At 31.7% G+C, this 11,874-nt stretch overlaps 1 protein-coding gene across 1 annotated transcript; it reads left to right on the top strand.

Moving 5' to 3' along the window:
- The first annotated feature begins 9,123 nt into the window (after positions 1-9,123).
- Positions 9,124-10,252, top strand: LOC125190810 (putative membrane-associated kinase regulator 4). The gene has a single exon (XM_048088213.2). It carries the CDS (start codon positions 9,164-9,166, stop codon positions 10,061-10,063), a length of 900 nt encoding a protein of 299 aa, XP_047944170.1. The 5' UTR covers positions 9,124-9,163; the 3' UTR covers positions 10,064-10,252.
- Positions 10,253-11,874: the final 1,622 nt, after the last annotated feature.

The raw sequence follows: 11,874 nt of genomic DNA, 5'->3' as shown, positions 1-11,874 counted from the left end.
ATTCTAGATAACAAATGCTAAATTATGGTGTCATATAAATTATAACTCATATATCGTACATTACTTACAGTGTGTGAATGTGTGGATACTACACCCTAGCCCCATTGACTACTAAACCCTAGGGAGATACTACACCCTAGCTCCATGGACTACTAAACCCTAGGGAAAAGATGTTAACTTCCGGCCTTTACAAAAATAAAACGACAGTACATTCTGGATAACAAATGCTACATTATTGTGTCATATACATTATAACACATATATCGTACATTACTTACAGTATGTGAATGTGTGGATACTATACCCTAGCCTCATGGACTACTAAACCCTAGGAAACAACGTCTTTACTTTTTACAAAACAACATTGCATAAAATCTCATGTCGAAAAACAAACGTTTCATATTTATTGGGACAAATAAAGTACTCCCTCCGTCCCATTAAATATGCAACATTTGTTTTTCAGCACGGGATTTTATGTAGTGTTGTTTTGTGAGTTAATGAAGAAAGAGTAAAGTGAGAAAAAGTAGATAGAGTATTGTTTCTATTTTTAGAAACATTTCATTTTTAATAGGACAGACCAAAAATGAAAACATTTCATTTCTAATGGGACATATGGGTAATTAAGATCACCAAGTTTCAGTCAACCTGCATTATGACTATGAAGGGGTATTTCTTTTTTTAGTTCTAGAGGAAAACTTAAGTTCCATATCTGTACTGGACTTTTTTTAAAAATTGACTTTGGGATAGACGCATTAAGGTCATGCGTCTCCTTTTAATGAAACGCACGAGCGTCATGCTTTTTAGGGTAAGACGGCTTCATGCGTCTTTCAATTTTTATTTTATTTTATTAGAAGACGTGTGACAGTCATGCGTCTTAGGGTAAGACGCATAAGGGTCATGCGTCTCTTCTTCGAACTTAAAACAGAAACGAGAGGCTGTAGCTTCATTCTGCGCACGCGAGAGAAAGAGGCAGGCGATTTCCGGCGATTTTCGTCGATTCTCGGTTTAATCCACATTAATATTACTGATTTTTATCCACATTAATATTACTGATTTTTATTTTATTTTTTTATTATAAATCTAATCATAGATAGTTATTTAATTATTGAATTTACAATGAAGTAAAAATTAAAGTTCGTTCAATTCTTCTTATTCATTTGTTTTAAGTCAAACTAAAAAAGAATGATTCGAGTTTTATGTTTGTAAAAGGTATGTAACCAATAACAGTTTTATAATTATTCAAATAAAATAAAAATTAAATATATAATACCGGAATAATATACATATATAATGTTGTGACTTGTGACTATTGAAGTATATAGATAGGACCAAAAAGTCTCGAGCTTATCCTCCACCATAAAATGTCGGCTGGTGCAGCGTTAACCATAGAAGATTGTATATTAACATTATTAATTTTTATTTGGCTTCTGTAGCAAACGAGTGGCTCTTTATTATTAATGCATAAAAAGTTCATTAGAAAAGCAATCTTGATAAAGATGTCACACGAATACAAAATATTATTAGTTAATTACTTTTAGTTATTTATTTTCGTAGAAAAAGACAAATAATTGTGCAGAAAAAAGGTAAACAAGCGTCTCTGAAAATCAGTAAAAGAGGGAGGTAAAGCTTGAAACCGGGTTCTCAGGCTGCTCCAAAGATCAATTATTTTATTGTGTTTCATTATTATATAATTCCATCTACTTTCCAAAGTTTTAGTTTATACTCCTTTACCAATAAGACACACTTTGAGTAAAGTAGTACTCCCTCCATTCTACAATAATAGAGGCATTTTATTTTCTACACTCATTTTAGAAAAATGATAGTAAATAGTTAGAGTTGAGAGAGAGTAAAGTAAGCAAAAAAATAATGTAGAGAAGAGTATTATCTACAATATTCTTTCTCTTACTTTACTTTTTCTCCATTTTAACTATTTATAATTATTTTTTCGAAACGAGTGCGCAAAATGAAATGACTCTATTACTATGGAACGGAGGGAGTATATTATATAATTTATTTAGTACTCCGTATATAACTAGACATAGTTACAAATTTCACTTGAAAGAAAATTGGATTCGATGTTTGAGATCGAGCAAAACGTGTCAATTCTAATAAACTAGAAGGGGACTTTTAAGAATTATATATAGTGTTCAATATAGAGATATGGACATAAGAATTATTTCCATTTCTTGTATACCAAAAAGATCCATGGTAAAATCATATCGTTCTGTTTGTTAATAAATGTAGTTTTTGAAATTGATTTTAAGAAAGTAGAATAATTATATTCTTTATGTCCCAAAATAGTTGAGTCTATTTATTTTTATTTGTTCCAAGATAGTTGAGTCATTCACTTTTTTGTAAAATCTTTATTTTCTTTCTTATTTACTCTCTTTATATATCTTACTTTATTCCTTACTTACTTTTCTCTCTCCTCTTTAATTTTTAATAAAAGAAATGCTCCAACTATCTTGAGACGAAGGGAGTAATATTTACTAGTTAAATTAAATAGTGGTTAATATGTTAACTTTATATGTTCCAGTACAATTTTAATGTTTGCAAAAAAAAAAGATGAAATTAGTTCATTTTTTTATCTGCAATTCTTAACTTTTAAGAATCATTCATTGCTTATTTTTATATCTATTCTAAATCAATACAATCACTATATTTTTTAATAATATTTAATATTTTATTTTATATATTTTATTAATTTATTAGATTATTGTTAAATAGAAATTAGAAATTCACATTAATAAAATATATTGAAGTATTCATGATAAAAATGGCAATAATACTCCTTTTCTAGCACATATTTATAATAACTTGATTATTACATTTCTTAATTTAATATTTAAACTAAATATAAAATTTCAAATCTTGGCACGTTTACAAACACTGAAAAGTAAAGTTACCAGGAATCATATTCCCCATAATCATTTTCCCAATAATCATTTTTCATGTCAACTTTATTTTCCTGGCAAACAAACGGGACCTAAGACTCGTTCGATAAGTAATGTAGGATATGCACAGATTGGTAGATGAAAAAGATAAGGCCAAATTAGAATAGAGATTTGATTTTAATATAACGTTTTTGATACCCTAGTTAATTCTTTTTTTATAGGCCCACGAATCAAATACAAACCTATATTTCCTAAACTATCCTTAGCTCTACCCTAGTTGAATATGCAATGTGAAAACACAATTCCCTCTTCATTTTTCTCTCTTATTTATTGGCGGCTCTAAACTCAAAACAATATGCATTCTTCTTGGAATGGTAAACAGACATCATTTTTACGTAAAAAAGCAAGCCATGATTAATTGTTCACAAACATAGCTCTTTAAACCCTATGCTTGATTTAAGTCACAGACAGAATTCTTCAAAAACTTATAAGAAAAAAATTGTTCCAAATTAATCTTAATCAACATATAGTGGAATTGAATTGGGGATATCATCACAAGTGGCAACATATTGAATAGCTCACAAAAAATTTCATAACAAAAAAAAAAGAGAGAAATATTTAATAATGAATAAGCACCCACCGAATGAAAATTTTGATAGTGGACTTTTGATTTACTTGTTCATTTGAGGTAGAAGGAAGAGTATACGATGGAAGTCTGGAAGAGATTGACGTAGGGGCATGAAGGAGAAACTTTTTTCTTTTCTATATAAATAAATTGAGGCAGATTTGTATTTGACCAAACGTGTGAGATACATTATACGTATCAGTGTGATTTTAGGGAAAATCTCCAGGCTTGGATGGACCATAGAGAAAAAACACAGGTTCCATGATAGATTTAACTATGATACCAAAAACGAAATAGTTATGTAAGTATTTATATCTAGGCATTACCAACTTATCAAACATACCCTAAAAAGAAAATATGATGTTGATTTTCATCAACAATAATTTTAGTCTTATAACCATTAAAGAAAAGTTCGATATTATCTTCAATTAAACTCAATATCATTTTTAAGTTGACATAATATCATTATTGATGAAGACAAAGTTTGTTTTTATATGAAAAAATGAAAATGATGTCATCTTCATCAATAAAAATATTGTATCGAATTGAAAATAATATTGAGTTTTGCTTTAAATCTAAAGAAGGAAAAAGATGTTACCTTAATTAATAGTACTCTTCCCGTTCCATAGTAATAGAGACATTTTATTTTCTGCACTCATTTTGAAAAAATGAAATTAAATAGTTAAAGTGGAGAGAGAATAATGTAGAGAAGAGTCTTATCTACAATATTCTCTCTCTTACTTTACTTTTTCTCCACTTTAACTATTATAATTATTTTTTCTAAATGAGTGCGCAAAATAAAATGCCTCTATTACTATGCAACGGAGGGAGTATTTTGTATCGAATTGAACATGATGGTTTTCATAACGATATTTTAGCACCATTAGAATACATATTCATCTCCTTATTTAATGGTATAAGTTATAAATAAAATGATGTGTAGGGGTGACTCGCCTAAATTTGTGCAAGCAATATTCCATAAGTATATGGAGCTATCTTAGTAAATGCAAGTTAGAGTATCGTATTGATGCACTATTTATTAGCACTAAACATACCTGCAAGCATCCAGGGTAGATCTAGTATTGCTAAAGGTTTGTACCGGGATATCAACCACAGGGAATAAGACTGCAACTGGCTATCATATACTAAGTGCCATATACTATATAGAGACATGGAGTTTTTGGTTTTGGATTTATAAACTAGACAGAAATAAATAAACAAAATATAGAAATTTTTTTTTAACAAAAAGCAGGCTAAAGAAGTAGAGTTTTAGGATCCAACTACTATGACCTAGTGATCATTAATCTCACAAAACCCTTACATTTATGTGTCTCTAGGATTATTAGGAGAGTCGCAATTCTAGGATAGGCCCTCTCTCAAATGCACTTATCCAGTAGATTAGACTCTAATCATCAAAGTCTCATTCCAATCTATTTGATTCTAACTCCTTAAGTTCCTAAGACTCAAGCCCTCATAAAGGGTCCTCTCTCTCGAGTGCAGATAAACCTTTGTGTTGTATTCGTTCCTTTTACCACGTAAAACTAGCTATCTCTTGATTAATCTAGTTAAGCGGACGTACTTCTAAAGTTGGCTAGACAAAAGAACAATAAAAGCAAAAGAACAAGCAAAACACTTCCAAGAGCTAGGAAAAAGTTCAATTCAACAAATCAAAACATGTTCATAATAGCATTTACCAAAAAATCTACATAGTATGTTTAAGTACTAATAGACAAGTAGTAAAAACAATAATAAAAGTACGAGACATGAAAGAAATTGATAAAACCCAAGGTTGAATCTTCAATCTTCAGTCTTCTCCTGCCTGAATCTGCAGAGCTCCGCTCCTATGGAAGATGAATGAATTTAAGTGTGAAACATGAGATGTATAAATTTAGAGAGGAAGAAGGATTGGAGGCTCTGAGATTAAGATTATGAATTAGGTTAAGAGGTATTTATAGGTTGGAAAAAGGTTTATTTTTGATAATTTTCGTGCCTTGCAAGAAATCGGAGAGATTTGGGCAACAATTTATTATTTTCTTCCCTGAATTTACGCCTAAATTTCGGCCAGCTTTGACTGCACTGTGCAATGTTCGTAGAATGGTCATGACTTTCTCCACAGAACACCGATTGAGACATGCAAGGTATCCATGTGAAGCTCTTTCGAAGACAAAGATAATAGTATGCAATAATCAATGATTGGACTTCAACAATGCTGGAAAAATCGGCTTGAACTGAGGCGGTCGCACCTTTTTCTGTCCTTTTCTATGATTTATCAACAAACACGTCAAAAATACAAAATGTACAATACATGCAATATAAGAACATAATTTGCATGCTTGACATTTAAAAAGAGTCAAGACTAGTGCTTAAAAAAATGCAAAATCCGTGTTTGTCACGTATCCGTAGGGAGTAATTAGCAATTGAGTACCTCGAATTATAATCGTTCCCTATCTAGACGACAAAATGAGATTTGATTTCTAATTCTAAAGCAACAAACTAAAGCGGTAAGAGTAAATAACGCAATTCAAGTTTGGTAAAATACGGAGGAAAAGCATTGCTTCTAGGTCCAACATACAAGTCTCTATCATATATCAATTAATTAAACCTATTACCAATTTTGCGTCTCTAGGGTAAATAGGAAAATCGTGACACTAGGATAAGCCCTCTCTCGAGTGCACTTACCCACTAAATTAATATCTAACTATCAAAGTCTCCTTCTAATAGATTAGACAATAATACCTTTCGCTCCTAAGACCAAAGCCCTCACAATGGGTCCTTTCTCTCGAGTGTGGATAAACTTTTTTGTTAATAATTCCCATAACCACGTAAAACTAGTTATCTCTCAATTAATCTAGTTAAACAGACTTAGTTCTCATGTTGTTCATGCAAAAGAACATTAAAAGTACAAGAGAAATCAAAACAACCACACGAGCTTGGTAGAACGGTTTAATCGCATATATCAAAACATAAATTCATAGTCTTCACCAAAACCCTACAAAAGTATTTAACTACTCATGTTCATAGGAATTCTGGCAAAATATCAGCAGAAAATATAAAAATGGCCATAACATTCTCTACCGAACTCCGATTGATATTTTTAAGGTACTCACGTGAAGCTCTTTCGATGACGAAGAGAATGGTAGTCATTAAGTAGGATTTCCAGATCATCTTGGTTGCCCAATTACTTTCGACATTCTGACTTCCTTCATTTGTCCACCTTACCTTGATTGATATATGTTTTTGTCTCGTTTTCACATATCTCACACTAAACAGTCAAAATACCATAATGTAGAGAATATGATATATTAATGGCCTTTTAACGGCCAAATGTATACAAATACTAATCAATTCCTATCTCTAAACACGTGGAAAATCCAAATTTATAAAGAGGTATTTCGTTGTTTAACTGTTTCAAAATTAGAAAGTTCATACTTTTTAGGGACGAATAAATAAGGAAATAGTTCATACTCCCTCTGTCCCACGTTACATAAGTCATTTCTTTTTTGCACTCGTTTTGAAAAAATAATAATAATAGTTAAATGGAGAGAAAAAAAAGTAAGAGAGAGAATAATGTAGAGAAGAGTCTTAACTATATTATTCTTTTTTTTACTTTATTTTCTCTTCACTTTAATTATTTATTATTATTTTTTCAAAACGAGTGCAAAAAAGAAGTGACTCAAGTAACGTGGGACGGAGGGAGTACTTTTTAGGAACGATGGGCTTATTATTTTAATTTTTTTAGTAATTTAGCACAAAAAGAATATAAATATTTATCTTATTGTAGAAGTATGTAGACTACTTCAGTTCTGTTTATTTGGTTTTGACTTTTTATAATGAAGGATTACAACATTATAGTAATATTAGAAGTTAGATCAGAAGATTTTACTCATAAGTCATATCGCATAAAATATTACTTTTTCTGTTTCAGTAGTATTGGCGCATTTTTTTCACACTTTTTTGGAAAAAAGAGTAATATAAAAGAGGATAATGTATGCACTATAATTATTCTTTTATTACTGTAATTATTTATTATAAATTTTCTAAAATAAGTGTGAAATTTTTTTTACCGACACTAATGGAACGGAGAGAGTACTTATAATGTATAGTAAAAAAAGATAAATTATCTTGATGGAAAACTCTACAATAAAGTAATCCTTCCAGATATTGTCGTTATTAAATTAAAAAGAACTATATACTTATTACAGTTATTTACTGAACTACTTATTACAGTGTTATTTACTGAATGAGTATATTTTTTAAAAATGGATAAATAAATAGATGTGTAAAACCATGTCAGGGTAGATTCAAATTCAAGTTCTTTGATTTCACATATTAATAACTTAATCACTAGGTTGGACAACACGGGCACATTTATGAATATATTTGTGTCAACACGGAAAGGACTAAGTATAAATATATATGTGTGAATAAGGATTAAGAAATTTAAGAAACAGAGTAAACAAGCTATTGTGATGGTGCAGAAAACCAGGCTGAAAGAAGCAAATTTTGGAGACCAATATAAGAAAAAGGTGAAGCCATTGGGTCTTTATGCCTCTGCCTTTTATTTTTCTAATAAACCACCAAAACAAGTGGTTTTCAATTAAAGGTTTCTTGAGATGCCTTTATTTATATTAAATGATGACGGTAATTTATTAACGTTAATGAAAATTGTAGGTAAATGGCATACTTAGGCGATATCTTGATTTCTTTATAGTACTTTCATTTGTCATCATATGCTTGAAATGATTTCTATTTGCTTTCCTTAAATCCTGGTTCATGTTGCCAATTTACTTTTTAGGTTGATTTCAAGATGCTATTTGATTGGTATTCGAGATATCCCACTTTTTTAATTGTGTTCTAGTTATATTTGATTCATGACTGATAATGACATATAAAAGGGTAGGTGAAATATATATGCATATAAATACAAATTTTGAATAAAGTAGAGAATAAATAGACTCTCACTATAGAGACTTGTCCTACCTAGGAGTATAAAATATTTTATTGCACTGAATTGTATTTTTAAACATTAGTACTATTGTATCTCAAAGTATAAAATACCTACTACTGTGGCATGATGAATTCACATGGGAAAATTGATGGCTAGCTAAAAATAGATGAATTAATTAAAGTCGCAAAGTAAGTCTCCTGAAATTATATTGGAATTAGTATACCACGTGACACGTTTTATGGTTCATAATTTGTGAAAGAATAGTACTCCTGTTAACAATATAATGATGATGGCTATGAAGAACTAATGATGCCATTTAAAATCATTTAAATAATGTTCAAATTATTCAATTCAATGATTTTATGTTTCTTGTAAGTGCTGAATTTTAGTTTCATTCATTTATATCGTTGCTCGATAATTTATTAACTCAAATTAATTTTTTTCAAAACAAATAGTAAGCAAAGTGAGTTACTAAATCACATTCAATTCAACCGCATTATATTAATCACCTATGAAATTATAAAACTTTTCTATTTACGTATATAAGTATGACATGATCAAAATAAAATATAAAGGAAACGTATAAAAGTATAGTACTATAAAATACACAACCCTCTCCCCCCTTTTCCCTTATATATACTAGAGCCAAACTAAGAAACCAAGCAAACAAATTTTTTTACAACATTAATAGAAAAAATGCTACAAAATCTCCACAACTCCTACTCGGATTCATCATCAACAACATCATCATCATCATCTCAAGAAGATGACTACATCGACATGGAAGTAGAAATCGAGCACTACCACCACCACCATCACCAATCCTTGGACAACCACAGTAGCATCTTCAATCAATCCTCAAACAATGAGTTTGAATTCCAACAAAGCTTCTCGAGCTCGTCCGACCGGGACCCGTACGCCACTACATCCCCCGCGGACGAGCTCTTCTACATGGGGAAGCTCCTTCCCCTCCACCTCCCGCCCCGCCTCGAGATGGTCCACAAGATCCTCCACTCCACCACCCCTTTCCACAATGACGACGAGCCCTTCAGCACTCCCGTTGCCACCACTCCCTTCGAGTCGTGCAACATCTCCCCCTCAGAGTCATGCGAGGTCAGTAGAGAGCTGACCTCGGATGACTACAAGGATATCATCCTTGCCAATCATGACAAGAAATCATGGACAAGGAAGAAGAAGATGATTAAACAGTCGTCTTCGTCTCCCTCGTCCAAGATCAAATGGACCTCCTACATCAAGTCCCTCTTCACCAAATCCTCCGGCTGCACGAGCATGAGCCAACACTCTGCTACCGATGTTTCCAAGGCGAAGAACGAGCATATCAAGAATGTGGCCCCGTTCGGGCAGATCAAGTACAACGAAGATCAGAGGGGGAGGCACCGGAGATCATTCTCCGGGGCCATCAAACAGCTGTCGAAGCCCAAAGGTTCGACGTCTAATTTAAACGTGCTGGCCTTGAAGAGGGGCATCGCCTCGAGCTCCGAGGTTGAGAGCCCAATTCAGGCTGCTATTGCGCATTGCAAGAGGTCTCACAAAGCCAGGGAAGAAAGAGTATCAGTTTGCACAAGTCATATGTGAATGTGATGACACCTTTTTTTGACCTTTTTATTTCCTGTGTCCTAATGGATTCAGATGAATTCTTGATGCTGTGGTTTATACATAAATAACTTGTTTTTATTTGGAGAATTTGTTACCTCTTTGTATTAGGTGTCTTTGTTAGTTTTTTCTCTTTTATATACAAATAATTCAAGCTTTGTTTTGTAGAAATATTGTTGGACATTTTAGTTTAGTGTTTGAGCTATAACTATGAGCAGTGGGGTAGAATGGTTTTGATTGCATAAGTCAATTTATTACCTAAATGTTTGATTTTCATCTTATTATATATCTTTTGTGGTTTAATTAGTTATAATCAAGGTTACCGAAAAATCAAAAGTTGCAAAATACATTTTGGCCGTCTACTTTGTCGTGTTGGGTAAGTGAGTCATTTCTATTTCGGCATAAGAATTTATAAAGTTTTGTGCACCGGAATAAATCATAGCCTACATAGAATAAGGTAGGGTTAAGAGAAAGTATTGAGTAATAAAGATAAAAAATTTATTTAGTTAAGAAAAGAAACGGCTCACATGATGTCCGTAAAAAAATATACTCCCCTCGTCTCCCATAATTTATCACCATTTGACCCGACACGAGTTTTAAGAAATGTAATAAAAAGTGGGTTGAAAAAATTAGTGGCATGTGAATCCTATTTTTATATTATTAGTTTTATAATAAAATATGAGAGAGAATGAGTTAGTGGAATGTGGGGTCTACTATCAAAAATGGTAAAAGTGAAATGTGACAAATTTTTAGGGACGGACAAAAATGGAAATAGGTGATAAATTTTCAGGAACGAATGGAGTATTTAAAATGAGATACGGAGGATACTAAATTAATAAAAATGAAAATAAAATCCAACCACACTGATTGACTATGTAAACATGATATGACATCAAAAAGGAAATTTGTTGAGACATAACTAGGTTTGTTGGATGAAGCTTCGTTATTGTGTATTGTATTTTTCAAAAGTAAATGGGCATTGATTTATTGATATCTATCACTATCTTTGTCAATATAAAACTTAAGCTTCATATCTTATTTGCAATGAAAAGTTGTTGTGATGGTTGAGGTGAGAGAAATTTGTGATATGAAATTGATCATGCCATGTCTAGTCATTAATAGTATTGTTTCATTAATAAGTTTGTTCAATTCTACATTGATTATTAACTAAAATAGAATGTGTAAATTGTGCTTACTGAAATTATTTAGTTTGTCTTATACATTATTTATGATATTCTTGTTTAAACTCATATTAGGTGATCAATAATGTCGTTTTAGCCCACCTAATTGTTAATGTATTTTTATATGATTATGACCTGATTTATCATCATTGCAGCACTTCCTCTTCTTTTAGTAATATTTTTAGAGCATCCACAATAAGAATAGGTCAGCCATAGGTCAGCCACTCTCTCTTCCTGCCACGTCAACAACACTAAAAATCTACCTGCCACGTCAGCATTTACTCAAATAGGCCAGCCATAGGTCAGCCGCAATAAAAATAATTCAAAACAACTACAGTTACGGAATTAAATTTACGATTAAATTACGGAATTAAATTTACGAGACATATACGAAAAAATTCATTAATTGCATTAAAAAAAAGTACATTCATTTAAAAAAATAAATTACATAATAAAGAAAAAAAACTATCGTCGTGCAGTCTTCCGTGCCCACAACTCTTCAATTATATCCTTTTGGAGTTGAATATGAGCATCCACTTGGCGCATGTCGGCATATTCCTGGAGGCGGCCGACTTCATCGAGAGGTACCCCATGTCGTACGCTAGGGGTGGC

Source organism: Salvia hispanica, chromosome 5 (genome assembly GCF_029641045.1).
Source record: "Salvia hispanica isolate PSC_SH4W2 chromosome 5, Shi_PSC_v1, whole genome shotgun sequence".
In the NCBI taxonomy this organism is placed as follows: domain Eukaryota; kingdom Viridiplantae; phylum Streptophyta; class Magnoliopsida; order Lamiales; family Lamiaceae; genus Salvia; species Salvia hispanica.
The sequence above is the reverse complement of the archived record's forward strand: the minus strand, read 5'-3'. Positions and strand labels throughout refer to the sequence as shown.